This window comes from Ochotona curzoniae, unplaced genomic scaffold, assembly GCF_017591425.1.
Source record: "Ochotona curzoniae isolate NIBS_2020 unplaced genomic scaffold, NIBS_Ocur_1.0 contig_1014, whole genome shotgun sequence".
NCBI classification, from domain to species: domain Eukaryota; kingdom Metazoa; phylum Chordata; class Mammalia; order Lagomorpha; family Ochotonidae; genus Ochotona; species Ochotona curzoniae.
Genome location: NW_024464920.1, coordinates 23,382,904 through 23,410,575, shown reverse-complemented (window position 1 = coordinate 23,410,575; position 27,672 = coordinate 23,382,904). Strand labels below are relative to the sequence as shown.

General features: G+C 43.0%; 1 protein-coding gene across 1 annotated transcript; it reads right to left on the bottom strand.

Annotated features, from left to right (window-relative positions):
• Positions 1 to 720: 720 nt before the first annotated feature.
• On the bottom strand, positions 721 to 19,713 carry CSRP2 (cysteine and glycine rich protein 2). Its single transcript, XM_040981278.1, has 6 exons — positions 19,619 to 19,713; positions 7,288 to 7,400; positions 4,971 to 5,139; positions 2,545 to 2,674; positions 1,732 to 1,825; positions 721 to 1,010 (listed from the first exon to the last, which is right to left on the bottom strand). Exons 2-6 carry the CDS (start codon positions 7,397 to 7,399, stop codon positions 934 to 936), a joined length of 582 nt encoding a protein of 193 aa, XP_040837212.1. The 5' UTR covers position 7,400; positions 19,619 to 19,713; the 3' UTR covers positions 721 to 933.
• Between the last annotated feature and the right edge of the window lie 7,959 nt (positions 19,714 to 27,672).

Below are 27,672 nucleotides of genomic sequence, written 5' to 3'. Positions count from 1 at the left end.
TTTTCAGAACAGGTAGTGTGTGAAATGGCCTTTGGAAAAAATTTGTGTTCGCAGAGGGGGTTGTGTTGGAAAAAATTTGTGTTTGCAGTTTTACTAATCAACAGACCAATTTCATACCCTTCACCTTGCGGTGGAGATAATGAAAACATTCCTTTTGGTCTACAGCTCCTCACTGGTAAGTCCAGACAATGGAATATTCTTTACATAGAATTGAAATACATGAACAATGCATCAGCTTCTAGGACTTTGGCAGCCACCTTCTCACAGATCAGAGCCATTTAAAAGAGGAGCTATATGCACATTCCACACGTTTCTGCCCAAGCAAGGTCAGTGCGACTTTAGGCAACTTATTAAAAGGTCTTCTATGGCCCTGCCCCCAAGATTCTGCTTCTGAGGGCCCTTCCTAACTGCACGTTAATTGGCATGGCACTGCCTTAGATTTTCCATCATTTGTTAATACTCTAGGTAATTCTAACACAGAGTATAAGTTGTACTTCAGTAAACTGCTCTGAAGAAAAACTGCAACAACAATGGTGGACAGCTCTTACAAGCCAGCAGGGCAATGCTGTTGCCTAGCAACTCTCCTGAGACACCTGCAAGGTTAGTAGAACACCATCCTTTCACCACCTCGAGTACAAACAGTCAGAGGTCAGCTGGGTAATGGGGTTGATTCTTGTAACAAATGAGACAGAACTTCCCCTAATAAGTCACACATCCATATCAAGGCGAAATTTTATTGAAAATAAGGGAATAGTTCTTAAAATTGGTCAATAAAGCAAAATGATACATTGCTTTCTTACAAGGAGCCATCCTAAGTACAGGGCAATACTTAATACTGGTAGATTCTCACAGTGGTTTAGTGTTAGATTATTTGTGTATAGATTTCTATGAAGAGATTCTTGGTGTGTATTGCTTGGTTCTGTGCTTGCAACATTACTGAGCATGAACAAGGGCTCCTGCTCCTTGACCATAGCCAAATCCCTTGGGCCCAAAGTTCTTTGCATAACATCCTAGAAAAGAAAAAGGAGAATTAGCGCAAGTCTATTAAGCTTTGCTACCCTTGACTAGGTCAAAAAGTTCGATTTATCTAAGATATAAAATGAGCTTTTAAGTATCTGCAAGTTATGAAAACAAGTTCAAGGGACTATTTCCACAATGCTCAGGCTGATGGTCCCTTTGTGTAGCAAGCATAAAAGACTGGGTAGGTTATACTCATATGCTTAACTTAAGTGATGAAGTTATCTGATTTTTTATTTATGAACAGTTTTAAGTGGCAGTAATAGGCACTGCCTTAGATTTCCCATCATTTGTAAACATCTCTGGCTTTTAAGACTGAGTTATTTACAGGTCTTCTATCTGTAGGTTCACTTCTCCAAAAGACCCACAACAGCCGGAGCTGAGAAAGGCTAAAATTGGAGGCTAAGAAATGCCATCTGCATCTCCAATGTGGCTGTCGGGGAATCAAGAAATTGTGTTACTGGTGCTTCCCAGATGTGTAAGATATGAATTAGAGCCTGCGACTAAAACTCACAAATGGGATTTGAACATCTCAAGCAGTGGCTTAACGTGCTGCACCACAGTATCTACCCCTAAATCCTTTATTTTCTAATAGCCAATAACATGGTTTCTTTTCCTAATTTTTGGAGTAGTACTTTTGCCTAATGCTTGTGGAATCTGATAGACCTATAGCCATTGAGAGGTGTTCATGTGGTGATCAATGGTGTAGTTTACCTTTACAATAGATTTCACCTTCCTTCTCGGTCAGAGTTGTTGATTCAAGACTCTTGCCACACTTTGCACATCGGAAACAGTTTTTGTGCCAGGGCTAGAAACAAGATGTGGTAGCACACTTAGCGGCCTGTTTCCTGCAGTATTTCACAATTTATTTGAGCAGTTATGGGGAGAGGGCACTGATAGGCTGGTTCACACTCCCCAGTAACTGGCGCAGGAACAGTCCAAGGCCAGGAGGCGGGAATTCCTTCTGGCCTCCCACACGAGTGGCCCTCTTTTACTGCTTTTGCACGTAGGTAGGGGGCTGGGTGGGAAGCAGGACAGCTGGGACTCAAACCAGTATAGGATACTGGTATAGCTGGCAGCAGTTTGGCTATTTGCATCACAAGACCAGCTCCCTGTAGTATAACTCAGAAGTTTTGATAAATGACAGGGAGTACCAACCCAATGCAAGTTCCTGACTACTGGGGTCAGGAAACAATTAGAAGTGAGACCCTCTTTTTTGGGGTCTTCATTCTAGGCCACTTACAAAAGGTATAAGCTTCATTCCATAGGCTGGGGAATGTCACACAACCCTAGACCTTGCCTCAAAGCCAGTGCGACACTCTAAAGACTGCCCACTTACTTTCCTGGGTGACAAACATTGTAGTTCCAAGAGGATACAGGGTGACTGTTCAAAGACCACATGCCAGATGAACAGCCTACACTGCATACTAACGCGCATATTCCATGTGGGCTTCTAACAGTTTAGCTTATGACAAACTTCCTTTAAATGTCAGAAGTCATTTACTGTTACTCAATATAATATTTTACCTTTCCAGCTCCAATTATCTTCTCAGCAGCATACACAGAATCCCCACATCTGGAGCACTTGTCAGCACCTCCATATTTCTGGGCAAACTTGGAAGTATTTGGGTTTGTTGTAGGTCTGTGAGGTTGAATGCTTGTGGAAACAGGGAAAAAATTTTTTTTTCCAAAATGCCTTTAAGTCCACAAGGAAGGAATGGCAGAACTGCAATGCTGTCTGAAAGTTAGAGGCTAGTGCAGATTAAAAGGAAAAATAGCAAATAGTTGCAGGTGCTAGCTCAAGATACTATAGCCTGTCTGCATGTACGCTCATTATTAAAGAAAGCCAGATGAAAATCTTAGAGCTTGCCACAGCTGTCTGAGTCTGAACAACTCATTTAAATCCCAAAATGTTAAATACTGAGATTTTAGGCATCTATTACAGTGCATTTACCCCAGATTGATATTAACACCATTGGCATCACAGCTAGCCTTTCACAGTTATCCAATTCTGCAAATAAGTCAACTGTCTTAAGCAGTCAATAACTAGGGAAGCTAAATCTGCTTTAGATTGCTTACTTTCTCAGTAAGCTTTGAATAGTAGGAAGTAAGTAAACTTTGCTTAAGGGAAAATACGTTAGGACACTTGCCTAGTGTATCTGTTCAGCTTTCCTCTGGATACAGTAATATTTTTTTTTATCACTATTCAAATCTCTGGGTAAACTGCAGTTGTCATCATAGCAGGAATTTTTTCCATATTCACTGAAGTAGGTTGTACCTACAATGTAAGCAACAAACCCCTGGGGAGGCAGGGGAGGACTTTAAAGGCCTTTTTACAATCTTATTAATTAAACACATAAGGTACAAAGTGACAGTTGATGCTTTGCTACAACATTCTTCCTAGTGGAAAAAATGTGTTCCAAAATTGTAATTTTAGAATATTTCTTCATAAAACAGTTAACTCTAGTGCTGTCTCATACATTTTCAGCATGTTCACCTCTACTATTGTATTATACTCTTTTGGTTTTTTTGAACCATTTATTCTTACTACCAATACCAGTCCAAAGTAGTACTTCAGATTTCTCCAGGTGTCCTAATGTGAGCACAGTTTCCCAAATTCTCTACAACCTATAGATACTTAACTTTAAAAGTGATCTTTAAAAGCTTAGCTCTTAGCGTTACAAGATTCTCATGTAGAATTCCCAAATCCATCATTCATATCAACAAGAACTTGATTATCACCCATCCATCTTCAAAATACTGAAGCTTGTTACCTCTTACTACATATGAAGAAGTGGGGGCTCAGGTGTTAAATTGGTGAACCTGAGCTGAAAAATGTAGGTCCACTTCAGTGAAAATGTTCTTGCCCACTTAATGCTGCCTATCCAGAAAATGCTTGTCCACTTGTTTAGGATCCACAACTGTTATGAAAGCAGGTGCCAAAAGGGTGGTCCAGGCCAGTGTGCAGGGTCCTTAAGAAAGGCTTCTTGGAAAGCAAGTCTCAGTGTGGCCAATGTCACAGTAAGAAGAGCCCACAGGCATCACTTCAAATCCTCACTCTAGCTACCCTGCAGAATGAAATATTCAGTAGATAGGAGTCACTCCATGCATGATAATCATTACTCCAGTCAAGCTGTAACATGCCTTGTTTTAAGTCATGAGCTCTCAATTTAACCTGGTTAAAGCTCCAGGCTTTACGATGAACCAATACTGTGACTTTATGCAAGTGAATTATTCTGTGTTGCAATCTGCTCTTAAGTACGAAAGGAAACCTGATCTTGTAGGACTTCTAGCATAAATCTGACATGATTTATGGTATTGTTCAAGGAAAGGCCATTTCACTGGAGTATTACATCAATTTGGGCCTCTTAAAAAAATTAAGACAGAATTTTAAATAAATTATTTAACCTAAATGTGATAAATTTGAACAGACTTTGTGTTTTGATACTTTGTACCACAGCCTTAATTAAAGTTTAACAGTGTTCTCTCTCAAAACAAACCACAGTGAACAATTCCAATTCTTAATGTATTTGAGGAAAGCAATTTCTGGAGAAATAATTCTTACACAAAAGCAGGGAGAAATTTTAAGAGACTACTTACTTGCACATGAGAAAAAAACTATTCATACACATTTCTCCATGGCCAAATTTTGTAACATTTGGTCTCCAAAACTGTGTGAAATGCAAGTCAATTTAAATTGCTTTTGAGACCACAAGGTCTCCTTGATAGCTCTTGGAAAACTGTAAAGCCATAACTAGAAAACAGCAAATAGTAACTTTGCTGGGCCTCAAATCATCACATTTTGAACTTGGATAGTTGGTGATTTATGTTAGAAAATTTGAGTCATATTTTGTGAGCTAAAAGTCAGTTATAAATCTGGACTTCTTGTTCCTGCCACCAACTCAAACTGTTACAACTTATTTCTCATAGTGATAGATGCTCTCCTATCTTACCTCTCTGGCTTGATGCCCAGTCTCTCACCCCGGTCCATGTTCAGCGTACCAGCACCCTGGCCATAACCGTAGCCTTTGGGGCCATATTTCTTTCCATAGCAGGATTTGCAGTAGATCTCTTCATTGTGAATTGCCACTGTTGTGCTATCTAAGTTTTTCCTGCAAACCACTAAGGAAGGAGAAGTTAGGCTTCACATCTGTTTCAATGACGCTCTTTCTTACGCAGGGGGAGCACAGGCACAGTCTTAGTTTAGCTCTGTGGTTTCCCACAGCCACATCAGCATCTGGGCTGATAGCTGCATTTTGGCTCAGGAACATCCGAATATTAACATCCAGCAAACCTTCCAGAAGGGAGAGAAGTTCCAGACAGCTACAATTACATGAACAGAAAGAATAAAACAGTGTCTCACTCGTACCAGCAGCAGTGTTTTTGGTCTCTTTACCAGGCATTGTTAAACCATAACCTATCAGAGAAGGCTTATCTAAGTGCCCTGGAGGTCTTGCCTCTGTGGCCCATCCACCCAAAAAGCACGCTTCAGGAACAAAAACTAGAATCCTAGACATAAAAATTAATCTACAGTGGGGAAAGTAAGGTTTGTTCATCTCCCACAGATTTTTCCAACAGTGATAAGCATGTCTGAAATTCATCAAGGGATTTAAAGTTGACTTTTGTTTTCCCTTCCCAAAGGAGAATAATGCATTCTTTCTTGATGGATTTCTTACCACAAGACATTTCCATGGATCCCACTTCACAAAACTGCCAAATGTCATCATGTTTTATCCAGGCACTATTTCACTTTCTAAAACTTCAGTTAAGCTTAAGAAAAATAGTACAGCGTAAGCAAACCTACTGGTAGCATAGTCGGGCAACTGGACATCAAAGATGAGTGCAGTGAAAGAGATTTTTCTGTCCCTAATTAGGAGGGAGGAAAGCAAATTGGAAGAAAAATCAAGTTGGCTGACATAAAAGAAATCTGAAAGTATTGTATTGGAATGGAATCTTGGCTTCTGGAACTAACTATTGAGGCTCAAAAGTGCTGAATTTGCTTAAAGACATAAGTAGGTTAGAACTATACTATTGCCAAACTACAGATACCTCAGATACCTTTATTGGGCTAGAATAAATCTGAGTATAAAATTACTTTATAACAAGTTGTTAGCCAAGTCATGCTTGGGTATATGAAACTTATTCTATATAACCACCCATCTTCCCCCAGCTCCTCCCATTCTCTGTAGAAGTCACAGCCCACTCTGAATTCTCTCCTTCAAAGGCTTTAGTTAGCAGAGACAAATATTAAGAATTAGTACAAAACTTGGCATTTAGTAAATACTGACTTTAGGTTAAGCAACTGTTTTCAAAGTAGTTGTATTTCTGTTTGCTTTCTTGATTACAAAGTTGCTGAAAAATATTTAAGTAACAGAAAATTGGTTACACCAAATCTGAGGAACAGTAGCTATTATGGTATATTTATTTTCTCAGCATGCAATGTTTTGTTATCTATGAAACTAAAGAGTCCAGACAGCTCAAAATGGAGAGGGGGACACTGCAAGGTTTTCCTGAGGGTACTGGATTTCTAACAGTTCATCACTGTAACCACAATGTGAGTAAAGCAGGTATCTGCACTATGGGTGGCTTCCTCTGCCTAATCTCTCATCAAAGAAAACTGTTAATCATCTTGTGATTCGCATGGCAGGCTGCTCTCCTGCTGAGTGCCTAGTACAGTCAGGTATTTACTGTCTGCACCACACGGGCAGATAGAATTTCATGTCTGTCTATGCCAGATTGTCCACGTATATACTGCAGTACTTCCTAACTTGCTCCTGGGGCATATCTAACTCATGTCCCTCAATATAAATAGCCACAACTACGGACAATCACTGCCAGAGAAGATAAAATTTGACCTCAGGATAGTTCACTTTCAATTTATGAGTGCAGTAACAAGCAAGTCTTCAAAGAAGAATCAACTAGAGAAGAAAGCAAGAGTGTCATTTACTAAAAGCCTACAGCCACACCCTTAGAATGTGCCAGAAACTGTTGGTGAGTCTCAAGAAAGCAAAGGAGACAGATATAATAACTAAATGAATGCCAAATGGTAAGCTGAAGGCCAAGAGCTACAGGGACACAGAGTAAGGGCTCCCTCCTGTCCTGGCTGTTAGCCTCAGCACTCACTCCCATCTTAGAGGACTGACAAATAAAACCACTTGTGCATCTCAAAACCACTATCCATCTCCACTAGAAAAACTTCACTTCTTAAATCAGAAAATTGAAGCTTTTGACACATATTCTGTGAAAGTTGGAGCACAGAATGATACTTACTGCAAAGGAAGCAGCAGCGGTGGAAGCTCCTCCCATCACACTGCACCTCTTCTGCGTGGTACACGATCCTCCCGCAGGCCCCACACTTGTTTCCACCTCCCCAGACGGGCATGCTGTAGGGATGAAGGACTCATTAGAATGGTTTACTCTGACCACTCTTTACTGGCAAGCTCCCTAGAGGGCTGTGTAAATTTTGTGACAGCTGCAGATTTTCTTTATCAATCTCTTTAACCATATCTTTCAAAGGCCTGAGTTCCTCCACAATATAGCACTGTAGTGAGGAAATTGGCTTGTCATGCACTTCAACAGTACAGGTTACCAGGCAGAAAACAGACAGTAGAAAACAGGGGTTAAGAAATATGGGGAGTGAAAAGGCTTCCTAATACCCCAGTTGAACATTTTTTAAAGTAAGCAGAAGATCCTCACCTTGTGTCAAAGGTTTAATATTTAATTCATCGTTACAACACTGCACTAAATTCTTTAACATTTAACATTTAACATTTAACATAATACAGGCTATGACACACTTTCTAAGCAGAAAGAAAGAATGTTGCCCTGAAAGACGTTTTGTATTTGTCTTTTGAAGTAGTCTATAATTACTGCATAAGTAGTTGTGTCTGAGACTGGAATAAATGCAAGCATGAGTCTGCCATGACCACAATAAATAGAAACACATATGGTTGTGATTTAGTTCTCTGCTTCACTAAGCCTAAGGTCAAATAGTTTGTCCAACAATAGGATTTTCCTTTCACAGGTCTTTCGGGCCACGCAGAATACACTATGACATTCTTGGCACATGAGTTGAGTTGTTTGCAGCCTGTCTGACGTGATGGTTCAGTTGGCATTTACTTAGGCTGTCTTACTGACATAGGGCCCACGTTTTCCTCCCTTCTCAAAACACTGATCTACCTGGACAGAGTTTAAAATGCCTGCTTCTCATGGTCAGCATCCACAAGTGCCTCAGACAATATAGAAACCTGTTCTACTACTAAGCAAGCATGCAGTATATCAGCAAGCAAAATAACTCCTTTTGCCCTGCCATTTTCTTCCCTCTGGGAGTGATAACTGGCAGCCCCTTGCTCCTAAATAGCCGTAGGTTGCTGCTTGCCTCTCTAAGGAGACACTGGATTAAAAATAGTGAGACCTCTTTTCTAACAAAAAAAGGAAAGGAGTGCTGCCGAAGCAGCAAAGTACAAGAATCTCCAGTCCTTAAAATCAAAGGGTAGGTGGTGAATTCCCATACTGATTCATGGATAATCCAACACCCAACAATTTCCTGCATATTAACAAAAGGACATTTCAAAAGAAGACTCTAGAGAATTCACCACTGCCTCTTTGGGGAAGAGGTTCCTCATAATTTCTTCCACATAAACAACCGATTGCCCCTCTTTCACATTTTCTCTGAAGACACATACACACAGATGGGGAAGGGCAGAGGTATCTTCCATCTACTAGTTCACTCTCCAAATGTCTGTGTCTGCTAGAGATGGCTCAGGGTGACAGCCAGAGCGTGGAAGCTGTAGCTCCAGATGTGTGGGTGGAAGCCCATGTAGCTGAGCTGTCATCTGCCTCCAAGGAGTCACATCAGTACAGAGCTGGAATCGGGAGCCAGGGCTGTGATTTGAGCCCAGGCACTCCAGTGGAATTTGACATGGAGAAAGATGGAGAGCGAGTGTTCACATGAAGTTCAACCTGTAAACTACCACAACAGCTGGATGGGCTGGAGCTGAAGCCAGCAGGAACTCAATCCAGGTCAGCCATGTGAGTGGCATGAGAACCAATGACTTGAGTAGTGGAAATGTTTTGTTGAAGAATCAGTCCGTACTTAGAAGCCAAAACAAAACCAACAGTCGAACATAATTTTAAAAGCACCAGTTTATAACAAGTTATGACTCCATCAGTCTGTTATTTAAGTGTGCCGACATTGCTGGTACAGACAATGTCAGACAATCCAGCATCCCATTGTCTAGACATGTCCAACAGTTTTATTGGGAGTCCATCTTTGATTTGGAAGTAGGAATGTATATTCCATTGTATCTTCACATCTGGATATGGTAGTCTCTATTACTCCGCCACTATACAATCCCTTAAGTGAGAAGCCACGAAGTAAGATCAACAACTGATATGAAGTATACTATTGTAACAATATGGAGAAAATCAGTTGAGGCAGAACCTCCTTCCTTCCCTTTAGTCAATTCCAAAAGTAAAAATCATACTGCAAGCCCTTTCTGTAGTGTTGTTAATCCATTATACTAAACTCTTCCTATCTGGATCCACCTCCAAGCACAGCTGTATTGAAAACTACTTTCAACAGGAGCGCTGGAGCAGCCAAAGCACTCAAACCATAGCAGTCCCAGGCTGGATATGTGGCTTAGCCATGGGCAATAAGAGCACTGCCAAATCCCTCTTCTTGCAGCAACTGTTGGCAAAAAAGAATGAGCACACACCTAATCCAGTTCAATGAAAATGAAACTCCAAGGCCTGATTTAGAACTTTGTGAATACCAAAGTGGAGGAGCCAGTAGCTACCAACACTGTAAAAATGGCGCGTAAGAACAACAAAATGAACACTCTAAGAACTTAACAACGAAACCAACATAGAGAAAAACAAAGACAGGTTTAAGGTCGTTTGCGCTTAAATTCAGCTGTTCCTCATTTTATCCTACAGAGTTATATGAGCTAATAAATTCCTTCTAAAGGCATCATGGATTGGAGCTCCTGTTTCTTGAACAAAAACCATTAACACCCACACACAAAGACCTGAGAGATATGACTTGTTATCACTAACACAGTAACCACCTTCTTTTATACAGATACAAGCAAAGTCATTCAAGTAAAGTTCACACATGACTGTGAAGGCACGAACATAGGTTCACTACCTTCAACAGCCAGACAAAAAGCTTTATTCTGTAATTACATAAATTGTTTACTCCCTCCCCTGGAGACAGGTGTTCCATTGTTTAAATCCAGGGTGAAACATGAGCTTGACTATAAAACCCAAAACCCAAGACACACAGCTTTGGTTCCAGTAGCCTGCAATAGCTTGTTTGGAGTGTAATTAGTGATACAGACTTTGTCCCTTGCCTCCAAAGTTGCCAGAGTGCTGGAATCTCAGAGATATGACAGACCTCTGGCAATTTTGGGGAAAAACCGAAGTCCAACCCTGGCATTACAATTATTCATGTTGGATCCCAAACACGAGCTGCTCTCAAACGCCTCCACCTGCCAAGGCATGTCTGTGACTAAAGCATTTCAATGCATGAAAAACAAATCCACTGGGTTACTTTCATTCCACACATTATTTTGGAGCAATCATCAATAACGAGCTAGAATTCTATCAAGACTGAGGTCAGAGAAGGTTATCTCCAAGTAACTGTAAAAATACATGCTTTTTAAAAAGATTTTTACTGAAAAGACAGATTTATAGGGAGGAGAAACAGAAAAAAAATCTTCCATCCACCGACTTCACTCTCCATGTAGCCACAACGGCCAGAGCCACAACGATCCCAGAGCTATGCCGATCTGAAGCCAGGAGCCACGAGCTTCTTCCAGGTCTCCCATGCAGATGCAGGATCCCAAGGCTTTGGGCTTTGTCTTCGACTGCTTTCCCAGGCCACAAGCAGGGAGCTGGATGGGAAAGCAGGGCTGCCAAGATTAGAACCAGCGCCCACAGGGGATCCTGGTGCATGTGTTAACAACTTTAGTCACTAAGCTACCACACCAGACTCTAAAAATACATTCTTAAAAACATAATTAGTTGCTTTGTATTATTCTCTTCCATGCTTCTGAAGAGCAACATGGATTTGTTTGCTTTTTTAAAGGAGGACATATCTCCTCTATGTTATTCTGGGTTACATTAAAATCACTTGGTATAAGTCAACTCTGTTGTATGACACCAGCCCAATGTGTCAGAATGCAGGAAAGATTAAATTGCACAACATCCAATTTCCTGTTTTTAAGATTTATTTATCTTATTGGAAAGACAGATTCACAGAGAAGAGCCATAAAGATCTTCCATCTGCTGGTTCACTCCCCAAACGGTCACAATGACTGGAGCTATGCTAATCCAGGGGCAGCAGCCAGGAGCCTCTTCTGGGTCTCCCACACAGGAACAAGGTCATAAGGCTTTGAGGCCACCCTCTGTTGCTTTCCCAGGCTATAAGCAGGGAGCAAGACTGGAAGAGAAGCAGCCAGGACTTGAACTGGCACACATACGGGATGCAGGCGTTTGCAGAGGGAGGATAGGCAAATTTAGCTACCATGCCGGACCCTCAACTTCCTGTTTTAAGCTTCTGCTATTTGAGGAAGGGGATCACATCTGCAATCTTTACAACATCTACAAGAACAGTTAGCTATATTAAAGTTTTTAGAGTTTCACCTCGTTAAAAGTTTGTTGATTTTATTTTTTTAAAGACAAAGTGTCGGAGTTGGGGGGAGAGAGAAAAAGAAAGAATTCTCCCGTTCACTGTCCAAATAGCCCCAACAACAGGGTGTGAGCCAGGCCAGAGACAGAAACTCCTCTGTCCAGGTCTCACAGATGGGTGGCAGGGGTCCCAGAACTTGGCCACCCACTGCCTTCCCAGATGATTCAGTAGGAAGCTAAATCAGGGGCAGAGCTGTGTCAAAATGCCAATGCCAGGCTTTCCAAGGATTGTTTTTAGAAGATTCACTTCTTTGAAAGAGTTACACAGTGGGAAATACAAACAGAAAGAGATCTGCCATGTACCAGTTTGCTCCCAAAGACAGGAGCCTGTATCTCCATCGAGGTCTCCCGGGTTAACAGGGGCCCACCTATTTGGGCCCCATTAGTCAACTGCCTTTCCAAATTTATTAGCCTGGAACTGGATTGGAAGCAGAGCTCCTGGGACTCTAATTGGTGCTCTGATGTGGAATGCCTGCATCAGAGCCTATGCCTAGTATCTCCTGAGGGCTTCTTAATCACCTTTTCTGTGACATAAGCAAATAATATAAATAATGATGCTCAAAAAGAGCACCATTTAGGCTTTCTAAATTAGATTATGGACACTTGGGTTTCATTAATACTTTATCATTTGTGTGCCTGAAACATTTTATAATGGAACAAGGAGGGTGGGTAGGCTGACTGGTTTAGATAGCTCTAGATTAACTCTAATATTTTAACAATCATGCAGTCTTGGGTTTAGTTTTCTCATCTTATAACTGGAGAGAAGTGGCTCTGTTTACCTCACAGAGGTATTGTGAAGATAGAAAAAAGAGAACAATTATTTGGCAGGAACCTAGAAACTGTTAGGTTGAAGACAGATGGGGCACTTTGTACTACCCACACTGCTATCACCACTCCAAGTCCAACAACGAATGCTTAGACAACACAGCTACAGAGCAACAAACTGTAAGGAAAAACCTGCTCAGCAGTCGCTCACAAACTTTTTTCCCTAGGATGCCAAGATACACTGCAAGTAAACAGCAGTTCCACCGATAGTAGTGGATGTCTAAAAATGCTCAGGTTTATACCTTTAGGTAGAATCTCTATGAGCTGTTCCTGAAACTCACAGAAGGAAGTTGAGTGTCTTCCATTTCTGTCATTCTGGGCATTGCTGCGCATGTAAAAACACAAGGCTTCAGTTCTTCCAGGGGCATTTGGCTGTAACACCTCCTGAGAGCTGCCACTCACCACAGCAAATTGGATTGGCACTGAGCAACAGGTGCTGCATGCCTTTCCCAAATCCTGTGTGTTAACTTTACCGAAGGCAAAGGGCATAATGAAATCCCATCTTATACACACCTCAGTAAGACAGATCAAACACAGGTTTATTCTGTTTCTCAATTTTGTTCATTGGGTTTTTCAACGTTAGGAGGAGTTCGAGCAGTAAAATTTACACACCGATATATTCAAAGCTTGGTGTGAATCTGAGCAGCTAGCTTCATGTTTTCCTGGATGCTTCTCTTCAGTGTTAAGTCACTACCCACAATCCAAAAATCTGCCAATGGAGGAAAAGTACAGCCTAAATCGGAGTCACCTTGTGATATCATTACCTGATTTTCCAGTGAACAAACTGGAAACTGCAAAAACAACTAGAGAGGTCATTGTTGTATCACTGGTACTACACTTAGCAACTTCCTTACTGTTGGAATGACCTGAATGCATGTATTTCAAGCCTGCATGTTTTAGACGTTTGCTCTAACGTTAAAGGTTTGGAGTGAATCTTCCCATAAACTCAGATTTCTAAATGACTCCACAAGTCTTGACATCGTTTTACTCTATGTAAGTCTTTGTTATTATACTAGAATCTGGCTACTACTCAGTTTCCCAAAAGGAAGAATTTTCGGTGAACAATGAGTCTCCAGCCAGACCCGGGGGCCGGAGCGGGGGTTCCACTACTCAGAAGTTAGTAGATCCATCCCCATTACAGAGATTTTCAGCAAGACCAGGAGCTGAAAGATAACTGCAAATGACAGTTTGTTCAATGCCTGTTATTCATTTTTGTCCTCTGCTACCCAAGTTACTTGCTTACTCTACTTCCTTTTGACCCAGTGCATATTACTGAGTCCAGGGTGTTTTAGTGATCAGGTACCCATTCTGTGTGGCTTTTCCCCAAGTCAATTCCTCAACCTGACCTTTCAGATGACTCAGCATGAGGCTGCAATATTGAGGTCTTGCAGTCAATGAAGTTTTCAATTCTCTGATGTGTAAACCAAAGACAACCATTTTCTTACGAAGAATTTTTAAGAGAATCCGATAGAAAAGTTCTTGCATGGTGTAGGTACTTCACAAATTACAGTATGCGCCTTTAATGTGCAATAGTGTTCACACCCATCGTTTGATCAGTATACACACACTTCTATTCCTGTCCGTCACATACCCATTCACACTGTGCCCCTGCCCTCTCCCCGCTCCCGTACCTCCCTCCTTCATCCAACTAATTCCTGACTTCATTTCTGATCTCAAGTGACTATTTCAGAACAGAGATAACTTGTAAATACTGTGTGGTACTTCAGTGATTATGAAACTGTCACAACATTTTATAAGCTGTATACTAAATTAAAAGCTGGGGGTAAAAGGGTTGTAAGGTGCCCGTTTCTCTCGAAATTCTACTTCAGTGATAAAATGAATAAATAACTAAAGGTGATGCCCTATAACCAACGATGTGGAGGCACGTAGAAAAGGGATGAGAACTCTCTCATAGGTGGTTGTTAGGAGTGTGTAAAGTACCTGGCGAAATGTCAAGATCACACATTTCAACTTCCTTTTCCTCCAGGAGCACTCTGGGACTGTTCAGGAGTTAGCCTGGCCACTGAAGTCACTGATCTCAAAAGTAAACCCAGAATGCCTGTAAGTTTTCTGTAAAGAACACTATAGGATAAGGCCATTCAAAACAGAACGATTCATCCTTGAGTGAAAAATCGAAATCACAGCACAGGAATGCCTTCTTTCTACCCAAGGCTCATCTATCCAACTGTTAGTAAGTTTCCTACATATACCAATCCCACACACCAATCACTGCGACAAAAACCTAGCATTTGGGGCCCCGCATGAGAGTGTAGTGACTAAAACTCTCACCTTGAATGCACGTGCCAGGATCCCATATGGGCGCCGGTTCTAATCCCAGCAGCCCCACTTCCCTTCCAGCTCCCTGCTTGTGGCCTGGGAAAGCAGTCAAGGACGGCCCAAAGCTTTGCGACCCTGCACCCATGTGGGAGACCTGGAGGAAGAAGATCCTAGCTCCTGGCTTCGGATCGGCTCAGCTCCAGCAGTTGTGGCCACTTGGGAAGTGAACCATCAGACAGAAGATATTCCTCTCTGTGTCTCCTCTTCTCTGCATATCTGCCTTTCCTATAAAAATACATAAATCTTAATAAAGAAAAAAAAACCTAGTACTCATTTCTGCTAATCTGGGATAACTTCACTGTAGTGTTTACCTCAGCCTTAACATTTTCACCAATCCTATATACTGATGTTACCACATCACACTGAGTACAGCAAAATTCTCTACACAGATTTTAATCACTGCCTGCCAAAATCACGTATTGTAATTAAAATGCAACTATGTTATAAGCTGATGCATCATGCAGTAAACTTTTTTTTTTAAGATTTATTTATTTTTTATTGCAAAGTCAGATACACAGAAAGAGGAGAAGAGACAGAGAGGAAGATCTTCTGTCGGATGATTCACTCCAAGTGACCATAATAGCCAGTGCTGGCGCCAATCCGAAGGCAGGAGCCACGAAATTCCTGCAGGTCTCCCATGTGGGTGCAGGGTCCCAAGGCTATGGGCCATCCTTGACTGCTTTCCCAGACCACAAGCAGGGAGCTGGATGGGAAGTGAAACTGCCGGGATTAGAACCAGCGCCCATCTGGGATCCTGGTATGTTCAAGATGAGGACTTTAACCACTGTGCCACCGCGCCGGGCCCGATACATTAACTTTTTAATACTTCCACCAACTAAAGTTTGCATCATCATAATGCTTATTATGGGTGGAGAAGCTGTAACTAAAACTAAATTACCAATGCAACTTAAAAGCAAATACCAAAAGCATTTGTTTTGTGGGAAAGCATCAAAGTCAACCCTTGTTGGCTTTTTATATCTAATACTGTCCTCTCTAGCAATGTCAAAAGGTCTTTTCAACTCTAGTATATCCTGTATTTTTTGTGTATGTATTCTGTTTTCTTTTCATTCAATTCTCTGTAGACTCCATTCTCCATTTTATCTCTTGGAAGTGCTATTATTCCACCATGAAATACTTTTTCCATAGAGTACTGAGAATGCATTTGCCCCTTATTGTAGGGCAATCAGTGTGAAAACATGGCAGCAGCCTCATTTCCTGTCTCACACGAGGGAAGAATTTTCATGTAGACAAACTCTAGTCTGCAAATTATGACTTATTTAGGAAAGAAAGGAAAAAAAAAGTTATTCTGGATGGGCAGTAATGTTTACCACCTCCCCCAGACACAAAAGGTGAGACTTGTAGCCTCCTCATCTCATCCTAAGATAAAGTGAAAACCAAAATGCCATCCTTACAGTGACCCTGAGAGACACATCTGGGCCAGTGTCCTTGCTCTAAGAAATGGGGACTGATATGTTGATTCTGTCCCTCTGGTCCCTCCCCAGAAGGAAAACCTGCTCCAGGAAGAGCATGGAAATAGGGCAAAACCCTGTTTTTCACATTTTAAAAGATAGAAGCACAATTATTATTTTAAAGGTAACTTCACCAGAGACCCTAACTGCCTACTGTCCCTTTAATTCCTCACACAACCCTAATGTATTACATTGATTCTGACCTTTTCTTATCTGTCAGACTAATGATAAAACTAGTAGCTGTAGCACTGGCACACTGAAGCTGAAAATGAAACACCAAGGGACATGATCACCTCTCCAAACAATTCATAACGCTTTCACTGGGTCTTTTTCTATGACTCACAATAAAATTTCTAACAATACGAAACTGTCAGACACGTTTATAACCCAGTTTGGGAAACAATGGTCTAAAGCAGAGTTCTTTACTCAGGGCCAATGGGATCCCTTTAAATTGGGGAAACTGTTGAATTCACCTCCATGTGCCTTATTTTATGCACTTAAAATACTATGAGAATGGGTCTCATAGCCTTATGGAATGCCAGAAGTATAGACACAAAAAGACATTCCCATCAAGTCCCAAGGATATCCGGGATCTCCGTTCTCAGAGTCTCACAGGCCACCTGACAACAGCAGCCCAGGAAATGCCAGAGTGCCTCAGCAAGGCTGTGAGAGTCTGCAAAAGGCAGAACTGTAGACGTGAGGGTCCGGCAGACACTGCCCAAGTCTGTCACTTCTCCACTACACCAGACTTAGCCAATGCCCACTCCCCCACCTGGCCAACACAAGGCAGAACATTGCTAATTACAAGGAGCCTCTCAGAAGCTCAGCAGGGCTTTCTCCTAAGGTGTTTCATGACAACCCTGCAAGAAACATGCTTGGACCCCTTTTACAAGATGAAGTAAATGGAGAATCAAGGTAAGTTGCCTGTGATCATCAAAACAATGGGCCAGGGCAGGGAGACACCACGGGCCTGCTCAGCTTTGGCCTCCCCTTCCTGCCAGGCCATCTCAACGTTCCCTTGGGGCTTCCTCTTTCTCATTACCTGTTTTTTTGGCATAAGAAAATTCAGACATACAGATTTCTAAAACTCTTCTGGCAGAATTGTGTAGGGATCTAGGCTCCAAACGCTGCCCACTTCTCACTAAATTCAGCTCTGTAACACAGTGCTTTAGGATAAAAAAAAAGTTTTCCCCAAATGTAACTGTTTTTACAATTTAATCAGGAAAGGCCTCCAATCATCATTGCTTTCATCACAGTACTTAGCACAGACTAGTGTCAACTAATATTTATCGATATATCTGGAAGGATCCCTTAAACATTTCTCATAAACTTCAAATAAAATCTGCTAACATATTTACTGCTGGGTCGAATTACCTGTTACCCACACTTGCCACCTTCACCCTCCCTCAGTCCTCCTATTAACCCATATTTGGATGTGATGCAATCACCTTTGAAGACACTCTGATCCTGCCTCTAAGGCAGCAAGGCTGACAGGGCCAACAAAATGCAAAGGAAGAACCCTGACAGAAACTGCCAACATGCTAGAGGCTGTGAGCTGTGCCCAGCTGGTTGGGCAAACACCAGGGAGTACTTAGGGTTTTGTGCACAGCTTTGTTCTTCTGACATTCCCCCCCCCCCTTTTTTTAAAGATTTATTTTTATTATTTTTTTATTGGAAAGGCAGATATACAGAGAAAAAAGACAGAGAGGAAGAGCTTCCATCCGATGATTCACTCCCCAAGTGAGCACAACGGCCGATGCTATGCCAATCAGAAGCCAGGAGACTCTCCTGGGTCTCCCACGCGGGTGCAGGCTCCCAAAGCTTTGGGCCGTCCTCGACTGCTTTCCCGGGCCACAGGCAGGGAGCTGGAAGGGAAGCGGGGCTGCCAGGATAGAACCGGCGCCCATATGGGATCCCGGGCGTGCAAGGCGAGGACCTTAACCACTTGTGCCACCACGCCAGGCCCGAGTTCCCCCTTTTCAAATCCATCACCCTGAGCTCTTCCTTGATAAGCATGAATGGTGGGAGAGGGGTTGTGGTGCAATCATTGGGCTACCCTGCTCCCTGGTAATGCTCCGGGGAAGGCAGAAGAGGGCAGCCCAGGTATGTGGGTCTGTACCACCCAGGTCGGATGGAGTTCTGGGCTCCTGACTTGCCAGCCATCTAGGGGTTAAACCAGTGCACATAGGATTTTTGTTTTCTACCATTCTCCCAAATAAGCAAAAACAAAAAGTCAAAGATGATCAACGCTGTGGCTGTCCTATTAAAGTCTTGACGTTTTGAAAGGTGCTTTGATACCGATTAGTTACCAAAGACAGGAACTTCAGACTATCCGCACTTGCAGAGCTAAAAAAAACCCACTACTTGAAGAAATTTTCTGCATCGAAAACCATTCTAAAGAGAAAATGTGCCCGGTTTGCAGACTGCAACCAAACAGGTTAAACGCGTTGAGTAACCCCTAAACCAGTATCCAACAAAGGCCCAGGCTTAGGAGAGGGAGGAGATGGCCTGCCTGGAAAGCCCTCCCCTGCCCCAGGGCTGGAGGGGATGGGATGGGGTGCCTACCAGGGAGGGCCTGAACCCAGCTTCGCAACCTGGACGATTTCCCATTTTCAGGATCTGTTGCAGCCTCTTAAAACCACCATTTTTTTGTGTACACACACACACTTGAGTGATAGAAAGTTCTGGAAAATCCAGTAGTAACCGACAGCTTCACCCGCGTGGTTCCAGGTGGGCAGAGAACACACAATGGGGTTGCCAGAGTCTTTTGCGCAGCAGCAGAGAAAGCATTCGGGGCTCGGCGAGCAACGGCAGCCCCCAACTCACCTCCCGGGGAATCAAACCCGCCCGGGGGAGGTGGCCCTCAGTGTACGCCACATTCGGGCCGTGGGGAACCCGAGACGCGCACCCAGCCCCACGTGCGCCAGCGGCTGGGGAAGTGGCTCGGCATTCCTCCAAGGCGAGCAGCAGCGACGGAAACTCCTGACTCCGCCTGGGCCCAGAGGAAGCCGGCAGGGAAAAGCTAACGGTCACCCTGGATTCCTTCCCCGGCCCCACCGGCCTGAGCCCCGCAGAGCAGCAGGTGTTTGGGGCGCCTTCTGGGTGGACACTGGGGCGCAGTGGGGCACACGAGTGGAGACGTAGCAAGAAGACCGGCGGAGCCGGGTGCGCAGCCTGAGGATGGGGAGCCGGTGAGGACCCCCTCCCTTGTATGGGGGACGAGGGGACGCGAGGGGGGAGGTCTGCTCGACGGAGTCGCCCCCACAGCCCCTACTCACTTGAGCCAGCGACGTGAGGTCGCTCCACGGACGGAGAAGGCGACCTTCCAGCACAAAATCGGCGCAAGGACTCGGGACTCCGGGGCCAGGCGCGCCGGCGTCTTTTAAAGACGCGCCAGAGGGCGTGGCCTGGCCGCCCGGCGGCGGATCCCGGGCCCACCTCCTGCGGGTGTCGGGGCTCGGCGGCCTGCGCTGCCCGCCGCCCTGCTGACGGGCCCTCCCGGAGACAAAAGGCAGGAATCCCGCCTCTTCCTGCCGGTCCCCGGCGGCCGGCATCTTCCCACGTCGCGGGGCTCCTGCAAACGACCGCTTGAGGCTTCCAGAAGCCATTGTGGATGGAGAGGGGGGCGTGTGCGCCTCCGGCGAGGCCCCGGCAGCGGCGCCGCCCTGAGGAAAGCCCCCGGCGCCCCGCCGCCGCTCCTCCGGTCGCGGGCACCGCTCTCCGCTCTTCGCCCGGCGACTCGTCTGTGCAAAACTGGCCACGTGGCGGTTACCGCCGCCCTCCCTCCCATTGACTAGTCTTTTTAAAGAAAAGCCCAGTTGCCCTCTCTGGTCCTATTTCCAGTCTTTGGAAATCTGCAATTTTCTTACAGAACAAACGTTCTAGTCCACACTAAATAAGCGACATCAGGAAAACGCCGCTTCGCAAATGCCTTGCTTCGTCCACGACGGGGCGCAGCGCGTGTTGCTTGAGGGAGAAGAAAGCCAAACCCAGGCAGAAGCCCCAGCGCCCAGGTACCCTGGGTTTGGCTTTCTTGACGGCAGATAATTTCCAGAGGTGGCAGTGACAACCAGAGGGATCTACAGGGTGCTTGGCCGTTTTAAATGAAAAGAAAGCAAAGCATGCCATCTCTTTCCAGTGCACATCCTACGCCTGCTGACCTCTCTGCAAGCAGGTGTCATCCCGGAGAATTGATGTTTGGGTCGTGAGGGGCTTCACAAAGGCGGTGACAAACACACCCTCATGCCACAAATGCAACAGCACTCCCCATTCAGAGTGTCTCACCTGCACACTGTGGATGTCTCGGGCTGAGGCGGGTTGAGTCAGACCTCGGAGATCACCTACACACCCGCCAGATGCCAGTAGCAACCCTGCCCCCATGTTGTGGCAATGCAGCTTGTCTGCAGACACTGCCAGTTGTCCTTGTGGAGGGAGGCAGGGCACAGTGGTTGAGAACCACTGCTCTGGTATGTATCTGCCTGAGAAAGTGCAGAACTGAGTTTTAATATTGTTTTATTCATGTGCTGGGGCCAAGCCAGGATAAACTCATTATAATAGCACCCTTGTTCTTTGGCCACCAAATACGGTACAAAAACACAAGTGGTGATTGACATCTCCTGATACTGTGGCAGGAATCTGAAAGTATTCCTGCCTGCTGTGAGCATTTCTAAATATGGTCAATCCACATTTTCATGGTATCAGCTAATATGGACTCGGCTCCTGGTGACAGCTTGAGAATTCTGTTTGGCGCTTCTTAACAGTGCTTAGTTTCTCCTGCATTGGGTCTGAGTAGTATTACTGTTGACTGAAACTGTATCATTGAGCTCACTCCAGCACTGGTTTTCAGCAAACTGCCCTTTCTCTCCGGATAGTCTGTAGAAGGGCTCCCCGACCCGACCTGTCGCTGTCCCTTCATTTCACAGCTGTACCCTGTCATTTAAAGTCGGGCTTGTGTCTGGCCTAAAAAAGTATTTGTGTTGTCTGTTCTTCTAAAGTATTTTGCATATCACAACATGAATCATCTATATCCATGCTGTCAACATTTAGAAATATTTTCCTTTTGTATAAATATTTCTTTTAACTGTTGAGTCTTTTAGTTATAGATTCATTTTTTAAAAAGATTTATTTTATTTTTATTGGAAAGGATATACAGGGATATACAGAGAGGAGAGACAGAGAGGAAGGTGTTCCATCCGATGATTCACTCCCCAAATAAGCGCAACGGCCAATGCTATGCTGGTCCGAAGCCAGGAGCCTCTTCTGGGTCTCCCACACGGGTGCAGGGTCCCAAAGCTTTGGGCCATCCTCGACTGCTTTCCCAGGCCACAGGCAGGGAGCTGGATGGGAAGCAGGGCTGCCGAGATAGAACCAGCGCCCAAATGGGATCCCGGGGTGCGTTCAGGGCGAGGACCTTAACCACTGCACCATCGCGCCGGGCCCTATAGATTCATTTTTTAAAAAGATTTATTTTTATTGGAAAGGCAGATTTACAGGGAGGAGAGACGGAAAAAAGATCTTCCATTCACTGGTTCACTCCCCAAGTAGCTGCAATGGCTGGAGTTAAGCTGATCTGAAGCCAGGAGCCAGGAGCTTCTTCCAGGTCTCCCATGCAGGTGCAAGGTCTTAAGGGTCTGGGCCATCTTCTGCGGCTTTCCCAGATTGTGGATGGGAAGAGAAGCAGCTGGGACACAAACTGGCACCCAAACGGGATCCTGGCGTGTGCAAGGTGAGGATTTAGCCACTGAGTCATTGCACCAAGTCCTAGTTATGGAGTCACGTTTTACAACAGTGATGTAAACAGTGTGGCTTTGGGTCTGGCATTGTGGAGTAGTGAGTAAAGCCACTGCCTAAAAAGCAAGCATCCCATATGGGCTCTGGTGCCTCTTTAGGTTGCTCCACTTCTGATCTAGCTCCCTGCCAATGACCTGCAAAAACATGGCAGGATGGCGCAGGTACTCTGGCCCCTGCGTCCCACATCAGTGATCCAGATGAAGTTACTGATTCTGGGCTTCAGCCTGGTGGAGCACTGGCATCGTGATCATCTGTAGAGTAAACCAGCAGGTGTAAGGGGTGTGTTCCTCTCTGTAACTCTTATTGAAAATAAATTAATCTTTTTTTAAAGCACAGCTTTTTAATCAGATATGGTTTTAAATATGGCTCTGGCAGCTAACTAGCTTAATGAGCTTGGACTAAGTGCTTAATCTCTTGCACCTGTTTATAAAAAAGAGCGAGAGAGATTAAATCAGATGATGTAGGTGGAATGCCAAGCACAGCACCTGGCACGTGGTAAATACTTTAAACACAGGATGATGGTTATATTCGGCAAGGATATCTTGATATACTTCTCTGCTTTTTGAAAAGAATTAGAAATTGCACTTTGGTAAGTATTTATTTTGTGCTGTGTTTCAAAGGGTTTGGTAGTTTGGTAGTGAAAGGCTCTTAAATGTTTTCCAACACAAGCGCTTTCAGTAAAAAATCATTTGTGAGGCTGGAAAAAGAAAAGTGGAAGAAATTTTCCCTCATGAAGAATAAATAATCCCTTGTTAATTCCATGTGGTCCCTGTCTGTTTGACACCTTCAAAACTGCAATAAGCAAAACTGAAGATTTAAATGTGTCCTTTAGCTATTTCACTGGAAATGTGCATTACCCTTCATGCAGCTCCTCCATTCTGTGGAATCCAGCTATCAATTCTGAATCAAAGTCCTCTGTCAGAGTCAATGTGCTAAGGGTCAACGTGTTGGACCACAGCAACCTTTTTCCATAACCCAGTGTTCTAGGCTTAGATTTTTCAAACGTTTTTGTTTCATGTCCCTCTTTTTTTTTTTTTTTCTTAACAAAACTCTGAACTAGACTAGTTGAATATAAACACAAAGCCTCTTTATTTTCTTTTAGGGCAAGGATTCTTCCAGGAAGCCAGTGAGGAGGAATTTTTTAGTATGTATTAAATGGGAGAAAGTAAAGCCTTACTCTACTAATCTGGGCAAGAACCCAAAAATTAGGTGCTTTTCTTTTTTCATTCTTAATGAACATGTAGCAGTGGTGACAGGAATTAAAAATTACTCATACTCTAGTACTTCCTGATGCAATTCTAATAGACCAGGGAATAAGCTATGCACTCTTGTGCTTGACATTCTGAAAGGTACACTCAATTGATGAAAAATGCAACCAAAGGATATGTATCATAGTTGCATTTTGCATCAATATCAATTGCTTCCTGAAAACTGAATTATTCCCTGACCTTCTTTTACTAGTAGTAAAAGAATACTACTAGTAACGCAGTGGTTAAGGTCCTCGCCTTGCACGCCCGGGATCCCATATGGGCGCTGGTTCTAATCCCGGCAGCCCCGCATCCCTTCCAGCTCCCTGCCTGTGGCCTGGGAAAGCAGTCGAGGACGGTCCAAAGCTTTGGGACCCTGCACCTGCGTGGGAGACCTGGAAGAGGCTCCTGGCTTCAGACTGGCATAGCATCGGCTGTTGCGCTCACTTGGGGAGTGGATCATCGGAAAGAAGATCTTCCTCTCTGTCTTTCTTCTCTGTATATCTGCCTTTCCAATAAAAAAAAATTAAAATAAAAATAAATCTTTAAAAAAAATAGTACTAGTATTTTCATTACTACTACTTCTATTACAATGTCACTTTTACTTTTTCTCATTAACACATTCTAGTTCACTTTTTAGCTATGCTTCTGCTTTTTTATTGGAGTGTTTTACCAGTTACATTACCATGAAAATCACTGTGCACACTTCAACTTCCATAACAGCCTAACCCATCCTTCTTTGTTTAACTCCAAAGTGCTCTGTATTTCACTTTCCTGCCTTACTTTCCATTGGTTACTTTTCATTTGCTCACACTCATAGCTACCAGCCAACACTTCCTCTGTCAACTTCCATGTTGCATTGAAATAGTCCTATTTTCACTCCCATTTATACTTGCTGTGCTTGATCTCCTGCACTCATTACCAATGTGATTACTCAGCATGAGGTTTTGGTTTGTTTCTTTGGCATCCCTGAGTCATGCTTACTTGCTTTTTTCTTTCTTTTTTTTTTTTTATATTTAGTGTTTCTTTCTCTTTTGGATGATAAAAATGCTGTCTTTTCCATATTTTTTAAAAATGAGATTTGCTGCTTGGTGAACTGGTGAAGAGGCACTTGGCTTGCCTCTACATGCCAATGGAGTGTATGAGTTTGACTCCCAGCTCTACTTCACATCTGCCTTCCTGCTAACGTGCACCCTGTGAGCCAACAAGGGATTGTTCCTGACACCCACATGTAAGATCTGGATTGAGTTCCTGACTCCCGGCTTTGACCTGGCCCATGCCTGGATGTTATGGACATTTGGGGCATGCCCAGCATATAGAAGATCTCTGTTTTGCCTGTCAAATAAATAAAAAGCTGACATGACTTCCCTAAATCTTGCGAAAGGCATTTGTGGTTGTTTTTCTAGCAGCCAGTCATCTATTTTCCAGAGGACTGGTTTTCTTTTCAGTTTTTGTGTGGTTCAGGAATGTGATTCCATAGCTCTCAGTCAAAACGAGGAGCCAGAGCAGTCAAGGTGCTTGAGCCCATGCTTGGTCCATTCAATTAGCATGACTCTCAGCTCTTTCTCTGGAAGGTGCTGCATGCATATGAGGCCAAGAGTCGTGGTTCTTTTTTACTGGTAGGAAGCCAGTGTGTGGCTGATACCACACATAGTGGGGTACAGAGAACCCTGAACTACATACATGATTCAGCACATTTACCTGCCTGCAAATTCTTTTTATTATGGGAGTGAATGAGTTTCCATTGGACTTCAGTCTATTTTGAGATGGATTTGCTGTTACTTGCAGTTAAAACTTCTTGCAAATTGTGGGATTTAAAGCAATGTCCAGGGTAGGTATTTGGTAAAGCAGGTAAGATGTTACTAGAACACTCTCATTCATATTGGAGTGCCTGTGTTTGAGTCTTGTGTCTGTTCCTGCAAAATCATGCCCTGGGAGATAGCAGATGATGGATGAAATATCCGAATGCCTGCCACCATTGTGAGAGTCCCAGATGATTTCCTGGATCAGCCTGACCATGCCACAGCCATTTTGGGGCACTTGTGGCATGAAGTGAACCACTAAATAGAAGATGTGTGTGTGTATCTCCCTCTGCCTCTCTCTCTTCTGCAAATAAAATGAAAACTAAATTTGAAAAAATTAAAAAATTATGTCCACAAAATCATGGACAGTCATCCTTTCAACAGGTGAAATTTCATTTACATCCTTCCCCTTGAGTATGGACAGGGTACAGTGAGTTCTTTCTAGGGAAGACAGTAACACTTACGATTCTAAAAGTAAGTATAAAAAGATATTGAGACTCCCTCCTCAGTATCCCCCATTTCTCATATGTCCCTCACTTTCTGTCTGTGGATGTCTCTCTTCCATTACCTGCTATAGAGAAAGTCAGCCACAAATCACACTCAAGCAACAGATGGAGGGCATATACGGCGAGGAACTGAGGCCTCTGGTCAACAGTCATACAGAAGTGGAAAAACAAACCAAAGTGCAAAATCACATGAGTGAACTGGGGTGTTCTACAGCACTCTCAAGCCATGAAAAAACCTGGCAAACTGAAAGATTCCTGAGGTCGCTCAGGAATCTTGCTGGGGCCATTAGGGAGTTTCCACTTACCAAGCCAATTGCCGTTTTCCAGACCTAACACTACCTTCCCTCCCACCCTTACTAGATAACATGTACAGGCACAGAACAGTCTTCCAAAAAGGGCCACACTACTGAAATTTCACACAACTGCTAACTGTTGTCTTTGAATTATGTTCTGATGCAAAATGCAAATAAATTTTCAAAGCCACAACCACTAGAAAACTTATTTTTCCACCTAAATGATTATAACTTGAGAAACAGAGGATGTTACCACAGGACACAATAAAATATATTTTATCGACTCACTTAGGATTAGTGAGTCCTGCTTTAGACTTGTCTAGGAAAATGAAGTCTGGGCATATTTATTTTCTAACTTTATATGAATTTTTAAGTTTTGCTAAAGATCTTATGAATAAATGTACACACATCCACCAAATTTCAAGAAACACTCTTAGAATTTAAAATAGAATTTCTGAAAAGATTTTGGTAATTGTCCCCAATTTAGGAAAAAACTAAAGAAAATCACTACAACTCAGCATTTAAATCTTACAATTTAGGTGTACATTGTATTTTAAATACAGTTAACAAGATTTCCATATATATTAATAATTGAGCAAAATTACACAGAAAATACATTAAAGTTTCTGTGTGTGTGTGAGAGGGAGAGACTACTTGTTTGGTAAATATATCAAGGAAAGATAAATTGGATTTTAGAAACACTGCATAATACTATAATTGATAAGCTCTTAATTATTTATGTAATATGTCTTCCAGCATTTTTGTGTAATCTTGCATTAGGAATTAAAAATCATTTGCAAAGTGAAATTTCATTGTTAAAAATATTAAAATCATTCATGTTTCTGCAGCTCTTACCTCGTCAAAATTCCCTGAGTTACAGAAAAAAAACATTAAATTTTTCAAAAATAACTTGTATCAATTCTATATTTACATTAAAAGGAGAACTGGTTTAGATTTTACTTTATAATGTACATTGTTCCAAAAAGATATACTCATTCCCATTCCTAGTTCTTAAATATAAGTGTCATGTATTAGAAGATTATTTTTATTTTTCCCTATGTTCGCTTTAATTATAAGATTTGAAATGCTTCAAACAATGCTGTTAATGGCCAGGTATGAGTTAAAATATATGTCTATATGGACTTGTTAAGTTATCTACAGCCACTGTGCCAGGTCACTGTGATTCTGTACCATAGAATCATAAATTAGGTCATTGGGTGACCATAGAAACATAAATTAGGAAGAACAGGCATATACCACTGGCTGTTCTGCAACCCAATAACATGCTTCAGTCAAACAGCAACTACTTATTGAATGTTTCTGGTAGGTCAAACAATATAGGAATAATTTTCTGAACCGTACCGTAGCCTTGTAAGGTTATCATTTTTCTTTCTACATTATAGATGAGAAAAGTGAAATGCTTGGAAATTGAATACCTTTTCAAAATCCATATAGTGAGAAATGGTCCAACTAGGATTCAAATACAGTCTAATCCAAACTTCACAGTCTGACTGAATGAATCATTTGCCATACCAGAGAGCAAAAATGACCTTTGCTTAAAGACCTCAAAGTTCAATAACTCCTAGGGATCAAACATTTGCAAATCAAATATAAACCTTCCCTGGCAGAGGGGGCCTGGCACCACAGTGGACAGAAATGAAGACTAGCACAGGTAGTGAGTCCATGCATAAGCT

Bases quoted from the DNA above. Each gene is read 5' to 3' on its own strand.
- CSRP2 (XM_040981278.1), bottom strand. From the start codon at position 7,399: ATGCCCGTCTGGGGAGGTGGAAACAAGTGTGGGGCCTGCGGGAGGATC. The intron at 5,140-7,287 runs GTAAGTATCATT...CTCCTTCCTTAG, and splicing joins CCGCTGCTGCTTCCTTTGCA to TGGTTTGCAGGAAAAACTTA. The intron at 1,826-2,544 runs GTAAAATATTAT...TCTTGTTTCTAG, and splicing joins AGATAATTGGAGCTGGAAAG to CCCTGGCACAAAAACTGTTT.